At 46.4% G+C, this 21,273-nt stretch overlaps 1 protein-coding gene across 2 annotated transcripts in view; it reads left to right on the forward strand.

The window, feature by feature from the left end:
* The first annotated feature begins 209 nt into the window (after nt 1–209).
* Nucleotides 210–21,273, forward strand: part of LOC129718123 (tachykinin-like peptides receptor 99D) — a 373,090-nt gene continuing 352,026 nt past the window's right edge. Inside the window, exon 1 of one of the 2 annotated variants that reach the window (XM_055668550.1) lies at nt 210–297. In XM_055668550.1, the coding sequence (XP_055524525.1) occupies nt 263–297 (35 nt within the window). In that variant the 5' untranslated portion in view covers nt 210–262. Of the gene's footprint in view, nt 298–18,589; nt 18,680–21,273 lie in introns of those variants that run through there. The other variant, XM_055668552.1, reaches the window with a different exon arrangement.

Raw genomic sequence — 21,273 nt, forward strand, 5'->3', positions numbered from 1 at the left:
TTACAGCTTAATTATCAAGGTGTATTTTTTTCTAATAATTGAAGGTCTCATATAAATCTATTCAAACAAATAATGAGTTCGAAAGAGAAAGGCTGGGTGTCGCCGATAGGTGAATTAAATATTGCCTTTCTTCTAAAAAGGTATAGCAATCACTTGCAAAACCGAAGATCTAAAAGTGCTCCAAAGGGCCGAATGGCATATATCACTCGAGTCAGTTCGACGAGCTGAGCATTTTCTGTATGTGTGTGTGTTAGTTTATGACATGCATCACAGTAACAACGTTTTTGGCCTTCAAAGGTAAGTAATTCGCAGCTTCTATGACGATTACATTGGAATGAGATAATTGATCTTTATAAATATGAATAGTGAGGGACTCCAAAGACAGCCCGATCATTTGATAGTGAATTTTGTTTCAATTGGTCCGTAATATCTGAGTTAATAGAGTTTCGTGATTTCCACGTTTTGATATATATTAATTGTCATGTACTATAGGTCTTATTGCGAGGAGCAAAAAATTACAGTAATTTAGTGTTGGCCGATACTTTCAATACTTACTTTTAATACCAATACTTTCAATACTAGCTGGTATAAGGTAAAACGATGTATTTGCTGAATGTTCGTCGAAATATAGTGTAAAATATTTGTCGAGTTTGATCGTTTGAGATGGAAACCAAATCCGACTTACTTACTTTACTTTTACGGCGACAGACCGATTATCGATCCAATGCCGAATCCATAATACATCGCCATAACACTCGGTCTTAGGCTGCTACCCTCCAATCTCCCCTAACACCTATTTCACGGGCATCCTCGTCGTCAGCAAACATCCAACGAGTGCGAGGCCTACCTCGAAGTTGACGGCCTCTATCGGGATTTCTGCTAAATATATTCTTCGCTGGTCATTCTTCCGGCATTCTAGCTACATGCCCAGCCCACTGTAACCTGCCATGTTTTATCCGCTTAACTATATCCGCCGATTTGAACACCATGATTCATGCGTCTGCGCCAAACACCGTTTTCTGGTTTGCCGCCAAGGATTGAACACAAAACCCTACCCTCAAAAACACCAAGAGCTCACCGATCGGCCTTTTTCAACGTCCATGTTTCATGGCCGTAGAGGACCACGGGAAGAATTAGTGTTTTGTAGAAAGCAAGTTAAGTACGGGTTTGCAGACTACGGGACCTCAGCTGGTTACGCAACCCGTAGGAGGCCCTGTTTGCAGTTGATATCCGCCTTTTTATCTCACGGCTAACCTCGTTGTCACAGTTACTAGTTTACCCAGGTAAATAAATTCGTCGACTACTTCAAAAGTTTCCCCATTTAACACCACCTCAGCACCAACATCCGTCGGAATACCACGCTCTCTCCCAGCCACCATGTATTTCGTTTTGGCAGTGTTAATGATGAGCCCTGCTCTCGCAGCTTCCCTCCTGAGAAGTCCGAAGGCCTCTTCCACAGTTCTACGGTTGATACCAATGATGTCGATATCGTCCGCAAACCTAGAAGCATGTGAGACTTCGTAATGATGGTGCCGCTTCTTTGCACGCCGGCCCTCCGTATAGCACCCTTCAATGCGATGTTGAACAATAAGTTTGACAGCCCGTCTCCCTGCTTCAAACCATCTAACGTCACGAAAGAGTCCGATATCTCACCGGCTATCCTGACGCATGATGTAGAGCTTTGAAGGGTGGCACGTATCAGCCTAAATAGTTTAATTGGGAAACCATGTTCGAGCCATAATTCGCCATAATTCATTTCTCTTTGCTGTACCGTACGCTGCCTTAAAGTCAATAAACAGATGGTGCGTATGCAGATTAAATTCTCGAAATTTATCGAGGATCTGACGCAGGGTAAACATTTGGTCCATAGTGAGTCGTGTAGTCCGTAGTCCGTAGTCCACATTGATAATCGCCAACAAAGGTCTCCGACTACGGCCTTAATCTATGGAACAGAATACGGGTGTGAATTTTGTTAACGGTGTTGAGAAGGGTTATGCTCCGATAATTACTACAGTCGAGGTGGTGGCCTTTCTTGTAGATTGGATATATGAGACCCTCCAACCAGTCCGAAGACAATAATTCATCGGACCACACTATCAGCATGATCCGGTGTAAAGCACGATACAGCTGTTCACTCCCGACTTTCAAAAGTTCGGCTGGAATGCATCCTTATCAGCTGCCTTGCAGTTCCTCAGCTCTTTCACTGCTTTCTTAACCTCGTCCATGGATGGTGGGTCCACAGCTTTGCCATCATCCACAATCAACATCCTGCTCCTTTCGACTACGCTGTTTTCTTCACCATTCAACAGCACACCAAAGTGTTCCTTCCAACGCCTGGCCACTTCTATCGGTAATCAGGTTCCCCTCCCTATCGTTGCACATGACAGGGGCTGACACGTTTCGGTTCCTGATTCCATTGATCTTTTTGTAGAAGCTTCTCGCATCGTGCCTAGAGAAGCAACCTTCCGCCTCCGCAAGAATCCGCTCCCAATATTGTCGTTTCTTCCGGCGATGAAGTCTTGTTACAGCAGCTCTAGCTTCCCGGTATCTTCCTACGCTCTGACGAGTAACAACCGTGGCTAACATGTGAATTCTGGCGCGGTTCTTTTCATCCGTCGCTCGCTGGCACTCAGTGTCAAACCACTCATTGGACGTGGTTGTCGCAGATGTACCCATCACTTCTTTCGCTGTGGTGCTGATTGCACTGTGGATATGCCTCCACTGTTCATTCAGGTTATCTCCAACTTGATCCTCGATCCGCTCATCAACCTTCCGCAGGGCGCTCTGTAGCCACTTCTTCAGTTGACAGCCGCTGGATGTTCAACTGTATCCTCCCTGTCGTCCTGAATTTTAACGTGTTGGACTACCGGGCGTGAATCTTGGATACCACGAGATAATGATCAAAGTCAATGTTTAGTCCTCTAAACGACCTCACGTCTGTAATTCCACTGGAGCTGCTCTTTAAGACATAGAAAAAGCATTCGACAGTGTTTGGCATAAAGGTTTGATTGCGAAATTGCAAACTTTTAATTTTCCAATTTTCCTGATCAGGTTGCAGGTTGACTATCAGAATTCTAAATCTGGTAGATTTCCTGTCAGAGCAGGTGTGCCTCAAGGTTCAGTCTTGGGTCCAGTCCTGTACAACATATTCACTTCAGATCTTCCTGGTGTGCCTCCAGGATGCACAAAGTCATTGTTCTGCGATGACACAAGCATTTCCGTAAAAGGAAAAAGGCTTCGTGTCATATGCAGTCGATTGCAGAAAAGCTTAGATAATTTTTCTTCTTACTTGCAAAAGTGGAAAATCTCTCCCAATGCTTCTAAAACTCAAATGAAAATTTTTCCCTATAAGACTAGGGCTTCTCAAGCCAAACAATAATCACGTTGTCGAGATGAATGGGGTTATTTTAAGTTGGTCTGACAAGGTTAAGTACTTGGGACTAATTTACGATAAAAACTTAGTTTCAAAGAGCACATTGAGAGTATACAAGCTAAGTGCATCAAATATACGAGATGTTTATATCCTCTCATTAACCAGAATTCTAAACTTTGTTTAAAGAACAAACGTTTGATTTACAAACAAATTTTTAGACCAGTAATGCGTTATGCTGTACCGATCTGGTCAAGTTGCTGTTCAACATGGAAGAAAACGCTCCAAAGGATTCAGCATAAAGTTCTGAAAATGATTTTGAAGCGTCCTCCTTGGTTTGGTACACTCGAATTACATAGACTTACTGGTGTTGAACCATTAGAAGCTATGTCAAACAAAATTATTAACAATTTTCGACAAAAATCGTTGCAATCCTCAATTGCTACGATAAGCTCTCTTTGTAGCCATTAAGTTAGCAATTAAGTTAGTTGTAAGTTTACTACCCCTTTTTGACAAGTAGGTTTAAATCCCTACGAACGATAAGTCCTAATTGCGAAAGCAAACAAATCCTAACAATTAAAATTACAAATTTCTAACAGTGTTGAGAAGTCACCATTTGTGATTGGGCACACATACTCATTACTTACCAATATTTATCATAAATACTTAAGCAACTAACAATAAAAAACCTCACGTCTGTAACGTCTGAAAAGTGTCAACTCTCAATCGGAACATGGTCGATCTGGGAGCAGGCCTCTCCATTAGGGTGTCTCCAGGTGCTTACGTATGTTTCGGCGTGCAAAATAAGTGCTACTGATAGCCATACCTCTGCCCGGAAGCGAAATTGACAAGCTTCGGGCCGTTGTCGTTCGTAGTAGAGTGGAGGCTTTCTCTACCAATCACGGGGCGGAAGAAGTTCTCCTGCCCGACCTGCGCATTTGCGTCCCCGATGACGATTTTAATGTCGTGTCCTGGGCACTCATTATACGTTTCTTTCAGGAGCTCATAGAACTTCTACTTCTACTTCTCTTCATCGTTGGTCGGTGCGTACACATTTATCAGGGTGTAGTTGAAAAATTTGCCCTCAATTCACGTTTATACGGTCACTGACTCGCATATACGGCCACTGATTGGCCTCCATCTAACGACACGCTTTATCTGTTTCCCTATGAGCACGAAACCCATTCCCCTTCCTGCTTTCCTGCCGCCACTGTAGTAGATATGGTACTTGAATGAAGTGCCCGCAATAGGATCTACTGCCCGCAATTCGCGTTCTCCCGTTTTCGGCCACCTCTTGTATGGCAGCCACCTCCACATTCACCTTTTGCAGCTCTCTAGCCTGGATACCGTTACGTGCCGGTTCGACTAGAGTCCTTACATTCCAAGTACCGAATTTCCACTAATCGTTGTCCTTTTTCGTTCGTCTAGGTCCATGCCGATTATTCCGTTCCGTATTTATATCTGGATTGTTCGTAATATTTTACCTTCGGTAAGCTGCCTTATTAGAGCTGCGATACCTAGTCTCGCGATGGGGCTGCCGACTTAGATATAGCTGGCGAGGCACCCCGTTTCGTATTTCAGCCGCCCGTTTCGAGTCAGATGCTGTTATACGCCGCCCCTAACATGCGGATACAGCCGCGTACGATCCCCCTTTCCAGGCAGCATACGACCATAGTTTCCACCGGGGGTTGGTTACCCGATCTCCGCTAAGGTTACTCGTATCCCGGTCGGCACCTCGTGGAGGTTGGGATAGGAGTTGCTGGACAGAGGTGAATGACCACAATGGGGTCTCAAGTGACACGTGCCGTTTACCAACCACACGTGCCGTTTACCAACCACCAAAACCGACATAGGTGCGCAATTCCATTCAACGGGGTAACGATTTTAATGAACAATTTTTTTTTGGCTGAAACTGTGCACAAGTGTTCTTATAAGTATAATAAGTCATTTTATACTGTTAGCATGTGTGTGAAGGTAAACAAAATTGTTTGGTTATTGTTTTACTCATTACTAATTACCGTTTTTTTACGTTTTCCGGATTGTTTCTGTGCCAAATACTACTTATTGGACGCATTTCGTTGCAATTCATCGGTACCATTTGGAGTACAACGTTTTCCAGCGACTATTAGTGAAAAATCACCCAAAAGTTACGCTGCCGTAAGATTGATTGTTGATCCCGCGAAAAATAAATGGAGTTGGTTTGTTGTGCTTGTGCCTGCGGCTTAGAAAAGCCCGATGAAATCATATGCAATGGTTTTTGCAAATTTTCTTTCCACCTGAAGTGTGCTTACATATCGGCAGAAACTCGCGATGCTGTAGCTAGTTGTTCCCAACTGTTTTGGATATGCAAAGCTTGTACCAAAATGATGGCAAATGCTTGTTTTTGTCAAGCGACCTCATCCACAAACATCGCTATGCAGTCGATTGCCGACGAACAAAACAAAGTGCTGGATGAGTTAAGGAAAGAAGTCGCACTAAACACGTCCAAGATTAACACAATACTTGAGCGAACGCCGCTGCCAACTACACCCAGATCGCAAGTCCCAATAAACCTGCGAAAAAGGCCACGGTTATTAATTCCCGACGAATCACCACCGCGCGTGAATACTTGTGAAGGAACCAGAGAAATCGAAGCTGATGATGCGATACCGTTAGCTGCTGCAAGAAAGGATCAGCTGTTTTGGTTATACCTGTCCGGTTTCGATCCTCAGGCAACAGTACAGCAAGTAGAGAAACTTGTCAGAAACAATTTGAACACTGACAAAGCTGTTCAAGTCGTAAAGCTGGTTCCAAAAGGTAAATCGCTTGATGAACTTACATTCGTCTCTTTCAAAGCTGGCGTCGACACCCAGCTGAAAGACTTGGCACTGTCGAAGTCGAGCTGGCAAAAAGGGATTGTTTTCCGACAATTCGATTCCCAACGCACTTCGAATACACGCGCTCCCTTTCGCTTCCAACCAACGCCAGGAGGAAATCGAATGTAACAACACAACATTATCACCATTAAGTTCTCGTCACTCAGATAATTCTACTATTCATAATAAACAAATCACTAACTTTTCGCACAACGATGCGTCGTGCCCAGCAGATCACATTAGTCCCGCTATCGCCTATCGCTCATTTACCATCTATCAACAAAACGTAAGAGGCCTACGCACAAAAACCAATGATCTGCTGCTAACCCTGTCACAATGTGAGTATGACCTCATCGCCTTTACAGAAACTTGGTTGCACCATGGCATTCGGAATTCGGAACTCACTCAAAATTATAACATTTATCGGTGTGATAGAAACGCACTGACCAGCCAACACAGGCGTGGCGGTGAAGTTTTTATAGCCGTAAAGAATCAACTTCGTAGCACTGTTGTTTGTGTCGCTGGCAGCGATCAGCTGGAGCAGGTTATTGTTCGAATCTCATTGGAGAATTTCGATTTATTTGCTTGCTGTGTGTATCTGCCCCGAACGGTGAGGCTACGCTTCATGAGCAGCATTCGCAGTGTGTGCAAAAGTTGATCGACCAAGCGGGTGATCGAAATTTAGTTTTGGTTGTGGGAGATTTTTTTTTTTTTTTTTTTTATTTATATAAAAAATTTAGTTTATTTTTAGTTTTGTTTAAAAATAATGTATCAAATAATATAAAATAATTAGCTATTGAGATCCAAAATAAATTCTAATTCACCTACATCGATCACGGCATTACCATTTGAATTAATGAAATTGATATAATTAATTATCAATTTTAGTATTTCGTTCCTTCTAGTAACTGCTATGTTCCCCAATGTTGGTCGCAGTAGATCGTCGAAAGATGGCCTGTACCACCCTCCAAACAAGGTCGTCATTCTACGTTGTACGAATGCCCACGCTGCACTTACTCGAGTACACTCGGCGAATTTGTGTTGCATTGTTTCGATGCTTAACATACAGTGCTGGCAGTTAGGATCGTTTGCCCGCCCGATCACATGCAACAGACGGCGATGTTCCGTCTTCTCATTAACCAGCAGATAGAGGTCACTTCGGTATTGTGATGAAAGTCCGCCGGAAAAAATGTTTGTCCATATTCTCCGCCAGTTTGTGTTAGGTCGATTTTGTTCAACCCTAGGTAGATCAGTTTGATCTAGGTAGAAGCGATGAATTTGATCACTGGAGGGGTTTTGTTGGATCTGGTGTGGAAGCAATGGAATCTGCTGGGAAAGGATTTTGAGGCAAGGCAGGTCCGCCGGAGGAGGAATATTTAGGGTCAATAGGGAAAAATAGTAGGGGAGAGAAGTAGTGTCTTTTAAATGGCGATTGATCAGCAGCGCTTTGCACTTAATCGCCGGTAGCTGAAGTTTCAAGCCACCATGCTCTCTGTTGCGCGCCAACTGATGCATCGGGACTCGTGCTGGTAGCCCACGAAACAAAAAAGTCCCCATTGTCGCTGTCAGCTTTGCTGTGTGCGCACATTGTGGTGGAATCACCGACGAGAGGTACCACACCTTCGACGTGATAAATGTATTCAGTAGAATTACCTTCTGTTGCAGGTTTAGTGTTCGCATGCTGTGCAGCCATAATAGTTGGGATACTCTGGACACTAAAGCATTCCAGTTTAGTTTCACCATGCTTCGCACTGAGTTTGCAAAAATTACACCTAACACTTTCACGGTGTCATTTGTCTGCAGTCCCGGTACCGTCAGTGGGTTCCCATTGATAAATCCAATGTCGATTGCCACCGTTTTCTGCCGATTCAGCTTTGCTCCGGAAACTATCTCGAAATCGTGAAACAGCTGATACAGCCGTTCTATTGTCCGTGTGGATGTAGCAATAACCGTGACGTCATCTGCATACGCAACGCAGAGATCTCCCCCACAGACACGCTCCAATCTCGTGAGCAGTGGATGGAGATAGAGAACAAATAACAGCATAGACATTGGGTCTCCTTGCCGTACGGAACGCTCAATTCGAAACGGTTGTGTTAGGTGCCCATTGACTAACAGGCGAGAGGACGTGGCAGCAGCAATGCGGGAGAGCCATCCGACGAAGTCCTGGTTGAGCCCCAGGGAGAGAAGAGTACGATGCAGGAACTCATGAGAGACCCGATCGAAAGCGTGGTCGAGATCGAACGAAATCATCTTACCTCTTTGCTTCCTCGCGATCAGCTGGGCCATGCGATCTTTAAGAGAGAGCGTCGCTTGGAAGATGGAGCGGTCGGCGTTTGCACACTTTTGCGCGTCGCTCAGCACTCGGTGTGTCCGGAGTATGTGTTCCAGTCGGGTCTTCATCACACGGGCGAGAATCTTATAGTCCACGTTGAGCAGGCTTATCGGACGGTACGCTCTCGCTGTCCCATCACCACCACGCTTTTTAACCAGCACAATGATACCATCTGCGAATTCTGACGGCAACTCATTCGTCATAGCTTCGTTGATAACGAAATAGAGCTCCCTGTATATGACGTCAAACGTTCGTAAGTAGAACTCTACCGGCAGCCCATCGATGCCTGGTGATTTCCGTTTCTGCGACGTTTGGATCGCATTTTTTATTTCTCCGACTGTAATCTCTGCCATTAGAGCAGCGTTGTCTGCGTCGCCCTCGGGTATCGCTCTGTCGGTATCAAAATTTTCCCTTCCTGCCTGTCTCGCTTCTCCAGTCGCATACAACTCACGAAAGTATTGGTGCATGTAATGTTCGATCTGCTGGGATCCTTCGATTTGTTCGCCACGCTCATTTTGCAGCTGTGTGATTGTAGTTTTTTTTCGACGTCTGTCCCCCAGCTGGAAGGTGGAAATGCTCTCACCGGCAACAAATGTTTCGTTTATACGAATGAAATTTTGTGCAAAGCGGCGCTGTAGAGTGAGCATTTGTGCTTTTATGCGGTTGATGGTTACCAACATAATTGGGTTTTGGAAATATCCGTCGTATGCGCGCCTCAGTTGGGCGTAAAGCCGTTGGTGTTCAGCATTAAATAAACGGAATGCTTCACTGGATTTCCAGCGGAAAAAGGTTTTTATTTTTGGCTTCGCGTATGATATCCACCACGCCAGCCAACTGGGAAAATTTCTCCGTTGCCGGTTCCAAAACTGCCATCGAGTTTGGAAATCACTGATGTTTTCGGTTGTCAAGAGGTGCGGACGAAGGAACCAGAAGCCGCGCCCCTGTTCACGGCCCAGGTGTGGAAGACAGATACGCGCTGTGAGGGCTTTGTGGTCTGAGAAAGAACAGACATGCGTGGCAGCACTGCGCAGCTGTTCGCATAAGCCAGTGCTCACGTATATGCGATCCAGTCTGGATGCTGCGTTATGTGTGACATAAGTAGGAGCGGGTGTTGCGGGGTACAGTTTCAGCCACACATCGTGCAGTTGGAGTTGCTGTACGGTCGCCTGAAGAGCGGGGCTTGTGTTTGCACTCGTAGAATCGCTCGAACGAAGCACGCAGTTGAAGTCGCCGGCGAGGATGACGTGTGGCATGTTGTGACGAAGGTAGTAGGCGATCGAGCTGTTGAAGAATCTCTCCCTTTCTGTACGAACAGCTGTACCCTAAGGAGCGTTTACATTGCAGAGAGTCGTGTTTTGCACTCGCAGAGCAGTGAGGCGGCCATCCAGACTCTTCTCCACATGTGAGAAGTTTATGTGGTCCTTCAGCGCAATTGCCGTTCCCCGTCTTGCCTGATCCACATTGCAGATCACGTTAAAACCGGGTAGGGAGAGTTGTTCGTTCTCCACCTCTTGAAGAAAAACGATGTCAAGATCTAGCGTTCGTACGAAATTCCGAAGCGCATCGATCTTCGTTGCGTTCGTAATGTTGTTGATATTGATGGAAGCGAGGTTGTAACTGGAGAACTCAGCCATTACGATAAAATAATACTTCCATCTCTCGAGTCGTCGTCGTCGCCTACGCGAGGTTTTTTACCTATAGCCCGAGTGCGAAGCTGTCTTCTAGAGCTGGACGAACCAACGGACGAGTCAGTTTCACTTCCATCAGTCTTATCTCCATAAGTCTTACGTATGACTCCCCCACCAGCGTGAGTTTGTTGACCTGTGGGAGAAGTCAACGAACCGCCGGTTGGCGAAAGAGATGAGTTCGTAGTCGCGGCTAACGGGGGAAAGTTTTGTTCAGTTAGGATTGGTGGCTGCACCACTTTCTGTTGATGGCGGTGGGGAATTTGTTTCGGAGGCGGCATTGATTCTGACGGCGACGAGTTTATGGAGGTTGGTTTAGTGCCAGGCGGTGTTTGGTTTGGATTCGGGTTTGTGAGTTTCGCTGCTGGAGCGAGTTGCTTCGTTTTTTGCAAAGCGATGGAGGCTGGACTCATTTGTTTTGCGGCATCAGCGTAGGACTTCTGCACGAGTAGTTTTTTATTTTGCACACAAGTAGCTCCAATATGGATGTACTCGCGGCAGTGTCGACACGTCTGACGTTGTCCATAGTACGCGACTTGCGTCATTTCCCCGTCTATGGTCACCCATGATTCAATATTTCGTTTTACAATCATTTTTGCAACTCGAATACCCGTCGATATACCAGGAAAGTCGACATCGGCACCGTATTGCTGTTCTCGTATCGCGATGACATCACCGTATCTGTTCAAAAATTCAGCAATTTTCTGGTCCGTCACATCTTCCGACAAGTCGTAGAGTCTCACTTCCACTGCTCCGTCCTCTAGGGTGATCCTCAGTGGGTATTTTTTACCATCGACCGAAATCTCGTGTTTGTTGTCGTGTTCTTCGCATACACGCTGCGTCAGTGCTAGATCCACGACTTTCACAAAGGAGGCACCAAGGGTTCTACTGTTCTGAATTCTTAACACTTCACCTTGTTTCAGACCCAATACGGTCGCACAGAATCTGTGTATTTTGGCATTGTCCGGCTTTTTCGGCACGTTTGAGAAATCTATGCGAAAGGTATTCTCTCGACGGCCCATCGCAAAGTCGTTTGGACGCACAGCGACACTGAACGGCTCCACGATGAGCAGGAGGAGAGATAGAAAAGACACAGTTTACACTGCTATCGATAGCTTGCGTTCGACTTTCACAGCACGGTAGCGAAAACGCGTGTGTTCAGTACGGAAGTTGTACGCTCACTGTGATTACAATCTTCCACATTTATGTTGGACACACGATGAATATATGAACTGTATGCTACCGATTAATGCCTCATCAGAACAGGTAATGGTTCTTGTTGAATCAGTTCTTTCAAACGGACTATTTCAAATAAACATCATGACTAACTTCAATGGAAGACTGCTTGATCTAGCATTCTTAAACGACGCTAGTCGTGTTGATTTGTTGGAGCCGCCGTTACGATTGCTTACAACTGACCAGCATCATCGTCCTTTTGTAATAGCTTTTGAGCTTGCTTATGAAAAGAATAATGATTTTAATGTTGCAAACGCACTCGACTTTGATTTTAACCGTTGTAACTTTGAATTGTTGAATCGGCGGATTGCTGAGACTCGTTGGGAGGATTTCCTTTCTAACTGCAATGCTGATGAAGCTGTGGATCGATTCTACGAGCATATCTACGACATTCTACGCGGTGTTGTCCCAACAAAGCAACAACTTTGACAACGTGTACGCAAAACCGTGGTGGACAACCAACTACAGCATTCTGTGCCGAACACGCATCAGTATCGGACGTGTGATCGGTGATCGCTCCGATAGAATATACAACAAAAGACGTGTGAACAAGTGTTGGCATTGTTTGCCTGGTCGAGTGAAATAAATCCGGGTTCAAGGTCGCGCCTTTGTGCAACTGTTTCGCATCGTGACTACCAGCTGGTGCGTAAGCCGATTTGGCTGCTGGCTGAATTGTGCTACAGCAGTGGACGAGACACAAAAGAGGAAAAAGAAGAAGCCATCAGTTGACAGTGAGTTGTATCGCTGTGTGGAGTGATCTCACACCTGGCTCGCTGCTGGTGGCTGTTTGGTGCTGCTGTATTGGTGCTCCTGGCTGTAACGGCTGCAACTTCGAACGATCGGACAACCAACCTTACTGGAAGGGAGAAGTAAAAAGGTACGTGCTCTTGTCGGCGCTAGTGCGCTAGACTTAGCGGGATGGATGTAGATCCCTCGCCTCCCTCGCCTCCCGCGCCACCATCCCCGAGCCCCTCTGACCCTGACCTTCTGTTACCCCCTCCCCTGTTCATTCTTCAGTCCCCCCTCGCCCCAGGCTTTACCCAGACGGAGCCCAGGGCAGCTATACTGTCTATTTTCGGCCAAAGGCGGGACCGAAATCGAAACAGTTGAACCTCTTGCAGATTTCTAAAGACCTGACGAAGGAGTACAAGGGCGTGACCGAAATTTCCAAGGTCCGGCCTAACAAGCTCCGTGTCGTGGTCAGTAACCTGAAAGAGGCCAACGATATAGCTTGCTCTGAGCTCTTCACACGCGAGTATCGCGTTTACATACCCGCACGAGACGTGGAGATCGACGGTGTCATAACCGATTCGAGTCTGTCCGTCGAGTGTATACTGGAAAGTGCCAAAGGGTGCTTTAAAAACAAAACCTGTCCCGATGTAAAGGTGCTCGACTGCAAGCAATTGCGGTCAGCATCGATCATCGGTGGCAAAACAGTATACACCCCGTCAGACTCGTTTCGAGTTACGTTCGCCGGGTCAGCGCTACCAAGCTACGTCTCGATCCACCGGGATCGTCTCCCTGTGCGATTATATGTGCCTCGCGTCATGAACTGCCTGAATTGTAAGCAGTTAGGCCACACCGCCGCCTACTGCTGCAATAAGGCACGTTGTGGCAAGTGTGGGGAGAATCATGCGGATGATTCCTGCAGTAAAAATGCATGGTTATTGTTCGAATCTCATTGGAGAATTTCGATTTATTTGCTTGCTGTGTGTATCTGCCCCCGAACGGTGAGGCTACGCTTCATGAGCAGCATTCGCAGTGTGTGCAAAAGTTGATCGACCAAGCGGGTGATCGAAATTTAGTTTTGGTGGTGGGAGATTTTTTTTTTTTTTTTTTTTATTTATATAAAAAATTTAGTTTATTTTTAGTTTTGTTTATAAATAATGTATCAAATAATATAAAATAATTAGCTATTGAGATCCAAAATAAATTCTAATTCACCTACATCGATCACTGCATTACCATTTGAATTAATGAAATTGATATAATTAATTATCAATTTTAGTATTTCGTTCCTTCTAGTAACTGCTATGTTCCCCAATGTTGGTCGCAGTAGATCGTCGAAAGATGGCCTGTACCACCCTCCAAACAAGGTCGTCATTCTACGTTGTACGAACGCCCACGCTGCTCTTACTCGAGTACACTCGGCGAATTTGTGTTGCATTGTTTCGATGCTTAACATACAGTGCTGGCAGTTAGGATCGTTTGCCCGCCCGATCACATGCAACAGACGGCGATGTTCCGTCTTCTCATTAACCAGCAGATAGAGGTCACTTCGGTATTGTGATGAAAGTCCGCCGGAAAAAATGTTTGTCCATATTCTCCGCCAGTTTGTGTTAGGTCGATTTTGTTCAACCCTAGGTAGATCAGTTTGATCTAGGTAGAAGCGATGAATTTGATCACTGGAGGGGTTTTGTTGGATCTGGTGTGGAAGCAATGGAATCTGCTGGGAAAGGATTTTGAGGCAAGGCAGGTCCGCCGGAGGAGGAATATTTAGGGTCAATAGGGAAAAATAGTAGGGGAGAGAAGTAGTGTCTTTTAAATGGCGATTGATCAGCAGCGCTTTGCACTTAATCGCCGGTAGCTGAAGTTTCAAGCCACCATGCTCTCTGTTGCGCGCCAACTGATGCATCGGGACTCGTGCTGGTAGCCCACGAAACAAAAAAGTCCCCATTGTCGCTGTCAGCTTTGCTGTGTGCGCACATTGTGGTGGAATCACCGACGAGAGGTACCACACCTTCGACGTGATAAATGTATTCAGTAGAATACTCTGGACACTAAAGCATTCCAGTTTAGTTTCACCATGCTTCGCACTGAGTTTGCAAAAATTACACCTAACACTTTCACGGTGTCATTTGTCTGCAGTCCCGGTACCGTCAGTGGGTTCCCATTGATAAATCCAATGTCGATTGCCACCGTTTTCTGCCGATTCAGCTTTGCTCCGGAAACTATCTCGAAATCGTGAAACAGCTGATACAGCCGTTCTATTGTCCGTGTGGATGTAGCAATAACCGTGACGTCATCTGCATACGCAACGCAGAGATCTCCCCCACAGACACGCTCCAATCTCGTGAGCAGTGGATGGAGATAGAGAACAAATAACAGCATAGACATTGGGTCTCCTTGCCGTACGGAACGCTCAATTCGAAACGGTTGTGTTAGGTGCCCATTGACTAACAGGCGAGAGGACGTGGCAGCAGCAATGCGGGAGAGCCATCCGACGAAGTCCTGGTTGAGCCCCAGGGAGAGAAGAGTACGATGCAGGAACTCATGAAAGACCCGATCGAAAGCGTGGTCGAGATCGAACGAAATCATCTTACCTCTTTGCTTCCTCGCGATCAGCTGGGCCATGCGATCTTTAAGAGAGAGCGTCGCTTGGAAGATGGAGCGGTCGGCGTTTGCACACTTTTGCGCGTCGCTCAGCACTCGGTGTGTCCGGAGTATGTGTTCCAGTCGGGTCTTCATCACACGGGCGAGAATCTTATAGTCCACGTTGAGCAGGCTTATCGGACGGTACGCTCTCGCTGTCCCATCACCACCACGCTTTTTAACCAGCACAATGATACCATCTGCGAATTCTGACGGCAACTCATTCGTCATAGCTTCGTTGATAACGAAATAGAGCTCCCTGTATATGACGTCAAACGTTCGTAAGTAGAACTCTACCGGCAGCCCATCGATGCCTGGTGATTTCCGTTTCTGCGACGTTCGGATCGCATTTTTTATTTCTCCGACTGTAATCTCTGCCATTAGAGCAGCGTTGTCTGCGTCGCCCTCGGGTATCGCTCTGTCGGTATCAAAATTTTCCCTTCCTGCCTGTCTCGCTTCTCCAGTCGCATACAACTCACGAAAGTATTGGTGCATGTAATGTTCGATCTGCTGGGATCCTTCGATTTGTTCGCCACGCTCATTTTGCAGCTGTGTGATTGTAGTTTTTTTTCGACGTCTGTCCCCCAGCTGGAAGGTGGAAATGCTCTCACCGGCAACAAATGTTTCGTTTATACGAATGAAATTTTGTGCAAAGCGGCGCTGTAGAGTGAGCATTTGTGCTTTTATGCGGTTGATGGTTACCAACATAATTGGGTTTTGGAAATATCCGTCGTATGCGCGCCTCAGTTGGGCGTAAAGCCGTTGGTGTTCAGCATTAAATAAACGGAATGCTTCACTGGATTTCCAGCGGAAAAAGGTTTTTATTTTTGGCTTCGCGTATGATATCCACCACGCCAGCCAACTGGGAAAATTTCTCCGTTGCCGGTTCCAAAACTGCTATCGAGTTTGGAAATCACTGATGTTTTCGGTTGTCAAGAGGTGCGGACGAAGGGACCAGAAGCCGCGCCCCTGTTCACGGCCCAGGTGTGGAAGACAGATACGCGCTGTGAGGGCTTTGTGGTCTGAGAAAGAACAGACATGCGTGGCAGCACTGCGCAGCTGTTCGCATAAGCCAGTGCTCACGTATATGCGATCCAGTCTGGATGCTGCGTTGTGTGTGGCATAAGTAGGAGCGGGTGTTGCGGGGTACAGTTTCAGCCACACATCGTGCAGTTGGAGTTGCTGTACGGTCGCCTGAAGAGCGGGGCTTGTGTTTGCACTCGTAGAATCGCTCGAACGAAGCACGCAGTTGAAGTCGCCGGCGAGGATGACGTGTGGCGTGTTGTGACGAAGGTAGTAGGCGATCGAGCTGTTGAAGAATCTCTCCCTTTCTGTACGAACAGCTGTACCCGAAGGAGCGTATACATTGCAGAGAGTCGTGTTTTGCACTCGCAGAGCAGTGAGGCGGCCATCCAGACTCTTCTCCACATGTGAGAAGTTTATGTGGTCCTTCAGCGCAATTGCCGTTCCCCGTCTTGCCTGATCCACATTGCAGATCACGTTAAAACCGGGTAGGGAGAGTTGTTCGTTCTCCACCTCTTGAAGAAAAACGATGTCAAGATCTAGCGTTCGTACGAAATTCCGAAGCGCATCGATCTTCGTTGCGTTCGTAATGTTGTTGATATTGATGGAAGCGAGGTTGTAACTGGAGAACTCAGCCATTACGATAAAATAATACTTCCATCTCTCGAGTCGTCGTCGTCGCCTACGCGAGGTTTTTTACCTATAGCCCGAGTGCGAAGCTGTCTTCTAGAGCTGGACGAACCAACGGACGAGTCAGTTTCACTTCCATCAGTCTTATCTCCATAAGTCTTACGTATGACTCCCCCACCAGCGTGAGTTTGTTGACCTGTGGGAGAAGTCAACGAACCGCCGGTTGGCGAAAGAGATGAGTTCGTAGTCGCGGCTAACGGGGGAAAGTTTTGTTCAGTTAGGATTGGTGGCTGCACCACTTTCTGTTGATGGCGGTGGGGAATTTGTTTCGGAGGCGGCATTGATTCTGACGGCGACGAGTTTATGGAGGTTGGTTTAGTGCCAGGCGGTGTTTGGTTTGGATTCGGGTTTGTGAGTTTCGCTGCTGGAGCGAGTTGCTTCGTTTTTTGCAAAGCGATGGAGGCTGGACTCATTTGTTTTGCGGCATCAGCGTAGGACTTCTGCACGAGTAGTTTTTTATTTTGCACACAAGTAGCTCCAATATGGATGTACTCGCGGCAGTGTCGACACGTCTGACGTTGTCCATAGTACGCGACTTGCGTCATTTCCCCGTCTATGGTCACCCATGATTCAATATTTCGTTTTACAATCATTTTTGCAACTCGAATACCCGTCGATATACCAGGAAAGTCGACATCGGCACCGTATTGCTGTTCTCGTATCGCGATGACATCACCGTATCTGTTCAAAAATTCAGCAATTTTCTGGTCCGTCACATCTTCTGACAAGTCGTAGAGTCTCACTTCCACTGCTCCGTCCTCTAGGGTGATCCTCAGTGGGTATTTTTTACCATCGACCGAAATCTCGTGTTTGTTGTCGTGTTCTTCGCATACACGCTGCGTCAGTGCTAGATCCACGACTTTCACAAAGGAGGCACCAAGGGTTCTACTGTTCTGAATTCTTAACACTTCACCTTGTTTCAGACCCAATACGGTCGCACAGAAACTGTGTATTTTGGCATTGTCCGGCTTTTTCGGCACGTTTGAGAAATCTATGCGAAAGGTATTCTCTCGACGGCCCATCGCAAAGTCGTTTGGACGCACAGCGACACTGAACGGCTCCACGATGAGCAGGAGGAGAGATAGAAAAGACACAGTTTACACTGCTATCGATAGCTTGCGTTCGACTTTCACAGCACGGTAGCGAAAACGCGTGTGTTCAGTACGGAAGTTGTACGCTCACTGTGATTACAATCTTCCACATTTATGTTGGACACACGATGAATATATGAACTGTATGCTACCGATTAATGCCTCATCAGAACAGGTAATGGTTCTTGTTGAATCAGTTCTTTCAAACGGACTATTTCAAATAAACATCATGACTAACTTCAATGGAAGACTGCTTGATCTAGCATTCTTAAACGACGCTAGTCGTGTTGATTTGTTGGAGCCGCCGTTACGATTGCTTACAACTGACCAGCATCATCGTCCTTTTGTAATAGCTTTTGAGCTTGCTTATGAAAAGAATAATGATTTTAATGTTGCAAACGCACTCGACTTTGATTTTAACCGTTGTAACTTTGAATTGTTGAATCGGCGGATTGCTGAGACTCGTTGGGAGGATTTCCTTTCTAACTGCAATGCTGATGAAGCTGTGGATCGATTCTACGAGCATATCTACGACATTCTACGCGGTGTTGTCCCAACAAAGCAACAACTTTGACAACGTGTACGCAAAACCGTGGTGGACAACCAACTACAGCATTCTGTGCCGAACACGCATCAGTATCGGACGTGTGATCGGTGATCGCTCCGATAGAATATACAACAAAAGACGTGTGAACAAGTGTTGGCATTGTTTGCCTGGTCGAGTGAAATAAATCCGGGTTCAAGGTCGCGCCTTTGTGCAACTGTTTCGCATCGTGACTACCAGCTGGTGCGTAAGCCGATTTGGCTGCTGGCTGAATTGTGCTACAGCAGTGGACGAGACACAAAAGAGGAAAAAGAAGAAGCCATCAGTTGACAGTGAGTTGTATCGCTGTGTGGAGTGATCTCACACCTGGCTCGCTGCTGGTGGCTGTTTGGTGCTGCTGTATTGGTGCTCCTGGCTGTAACGGCTGCAACTTCGAACGATCGGACAACCAACCTTACTGGAAGGGAGAAGTAAAAAGGTACGTGCTCTTGTCGGCGCTAGTGCGCTAGACTTAGCGGGATGGATGTAGATCCCTCGCCTCCCTCGCCTCCCGCGCCACCATCCCCGAACCCCTCTGACCCTGACCTTCTGTTACCCCCTCCCCTGTTCATTCTTCAGCCCCCCCTCGCCCCAGGCTTTACCCAGACGGAGCCCAGGGCAGCTATACTGTCTATTTTCGGCCAAAGGCGGGACCGAAATCGAAACAGTTGAACCTCTTGCAGATTTCTAAAGACCTGACGAAGGAGTACAAGGGCGTGACCGAAATTTCCAAGGTCCGGCCTAACAAGCTCCGTGTCGTGGTCAGTAACCTGAAAGAGGCCAACGATATAGCTTGCTCTGAGCTCTTCACACGCGAGTATCGCGTTTACATACCCGCACGAGACGTGGAGATCGACGGTGTCATAACCGATTCGAGTCTGTCCGTCGAGTGTATACTGGAAAGTGCCAAAGGGTGCTTTAAAAACAAAATCTGTCCCGATGTAAAGGTGCTCGACTGCAAGCAATTGCGGTCAGCATCGATCATCGGTGGCAAAACAGTATACACCCCGTCAGACTCGTTTCGAGTTACGTTCGCCGGGTCAGCGCTACCAAGCTACGTCTCGATCCACCGGGATCGTCTCCCTGTGCGATTATATGTGCCTCGCGTCATGAACTGCCTGAATTGTAAGCAGTTAGGCCACACCGCCGCCTACTGCTGCAATAAGGCACGTTGTGGCAAGTGTGGGGAGAATCATGCGGATGATTCCTGCAGTAAAAATGCTGAAAAATGCATTCACTGTGGGGAGAGTCAGCATGAGCTCTCGACATGTGCGGTGTACATGCAGCGCAGGGATAAAATAAAGAGGTCTCTCAAAGAGCGTTCGAAGCGTTCTTACGCTGAGATGCTGAAGAAGACCGTTACCACTTCTCCCATTACATCAAACCCTTATGATCTGTTGTCCTCTGATGAAACCGATTCTGACGATTCACCAGCGGAAACATCTTACGCCAATCCTGGGGAGTCTAGAAAGAGGAAAAATATTTCCTCTCCTAAACTTCCCAGAAAAGGTCCTAAGATTTCTCAAAGTGAAATGAAAGTTACAAGCAAACCAAACAGTGCTGCGGAAAAACCGAAGCAAAGTCCTCCTGGGCTTGCAAATTTAAAGTCCCAGAAGGAGTTCCCAGCACTGCCAGGAACATCTAAACCCCAGTTGTTCCTTTTGCACATCCAGTTGATGAAACAAACTCTGGATTAGTGAAATTTTCTGACATTGTGGACTGGATTTTTGAAACTTTCAATGTACCCGATCCAATTAAAATTTTTCTTACAGCATTTCTCCCAACAGTTAGATCATTTTTGAAGCAGTTGACTGCCCAATGGCCTCGCCTTAAAGCGATTGTATCCTTCAATGCCTAATTCAACTGCGTATATGAAGGATTCTATCTCTGTCTTACAGTGGAATTGTAGAAGTATTTTACCAAAAATTGATTCGTTTAAAGTTTTGATAAATAAAAACAAATGCGATGCATTTTCCCTTTGTGAAACTTGGCTTACTTCAAATATTGATCTCAACTTCCATGATTTTAAAATTATTCGCCTTGATCGATACACCCCATATGGAGTAGTACTTTTAGGGATTAAAAAGTGCTATTCTTTCTATCGTATTAACCTCCCCTCGATTCCAGGCATCGAAGTTGTCGCATGTCAAATGACAATACAAGGTAAAGAGCTTTGTATTGCCTCAATATATATTCCTCCCAGAGCACAGGTTGGGCAACGGCTGCTCTTTGATTTAATAGAACTTCTTCCCTCGCCACGTTTGATTTTGGGAGACTTCAACTCTCATGGCGTGGCTTGGGGTTCCCCTTACAATGATAACCGCTCCTCTTTAATCTATAACCTTTGCGATGACTTCGACATGACTATTTTAAACAACGGCGGAATGACACGTATCCCGAAACCTCCAGCGCGCCCAAGCGCTTTGGATCTATCCTTATGTTCGACGTCGCTACGGTTGGATTGCACATGGAAGGTAATCCTCGATCCTCACGGTAGCGACCATTTGCCTATTCTTATTTCAATTAATAACGGGTCAACTCGCATGCGACCAGTTGACATTCCGTATGACCTCACACGGAATGTCGATTGGAAGTTATACGAGGAAATGATTTCAAAAGCGGTCGATTCGATTCAACATCATCCACCACTTGAAGAATACAACCTCCTCGCGGGCTTGATTCTCGACGCCGCGTTGCAAGCCCAAACGAAGAAATATCCCGGCGTAACGATTAAAGAACGGCCTCCCACTCCGTGGTGGGACCAAGAGTGCTCCGATGTCTACACGCAAAGATCCGACGCGTTTTTGGCCTACCAGAAGAGAGGTATACCTGGCGACTATTTACGGTATTCGGAGCTTGATACCAAGCTTAAAAGCTTGGCTAAAGCAAAGAAACGCGGATATTGGCATCGGTTCGTGAACGAGACGTCGAGGGAGACATCGATGAGCACTCTTTGGAACACAGCCCGAAGAATGCGGAATCGCGTAACGGTCAACGAAAGCGAGGAGTCTTAAAGTAGGTGGATATTTGATT

This window comes from Wyeomyia smithii, chromosome 1 (assembly GCF_029784165.1).
Source record: "Wyeomyia smithii strain HCP4-BCI-WySm-NY-G18 chromosome 1, ASM2978416v1, whole genome shotgun sequence".
NCBI lineage: Eukaryota > Metazoa > Arthropoda > Insecta > Diptera > Culicidae > Wyeomyia > Wyeomyia smithii.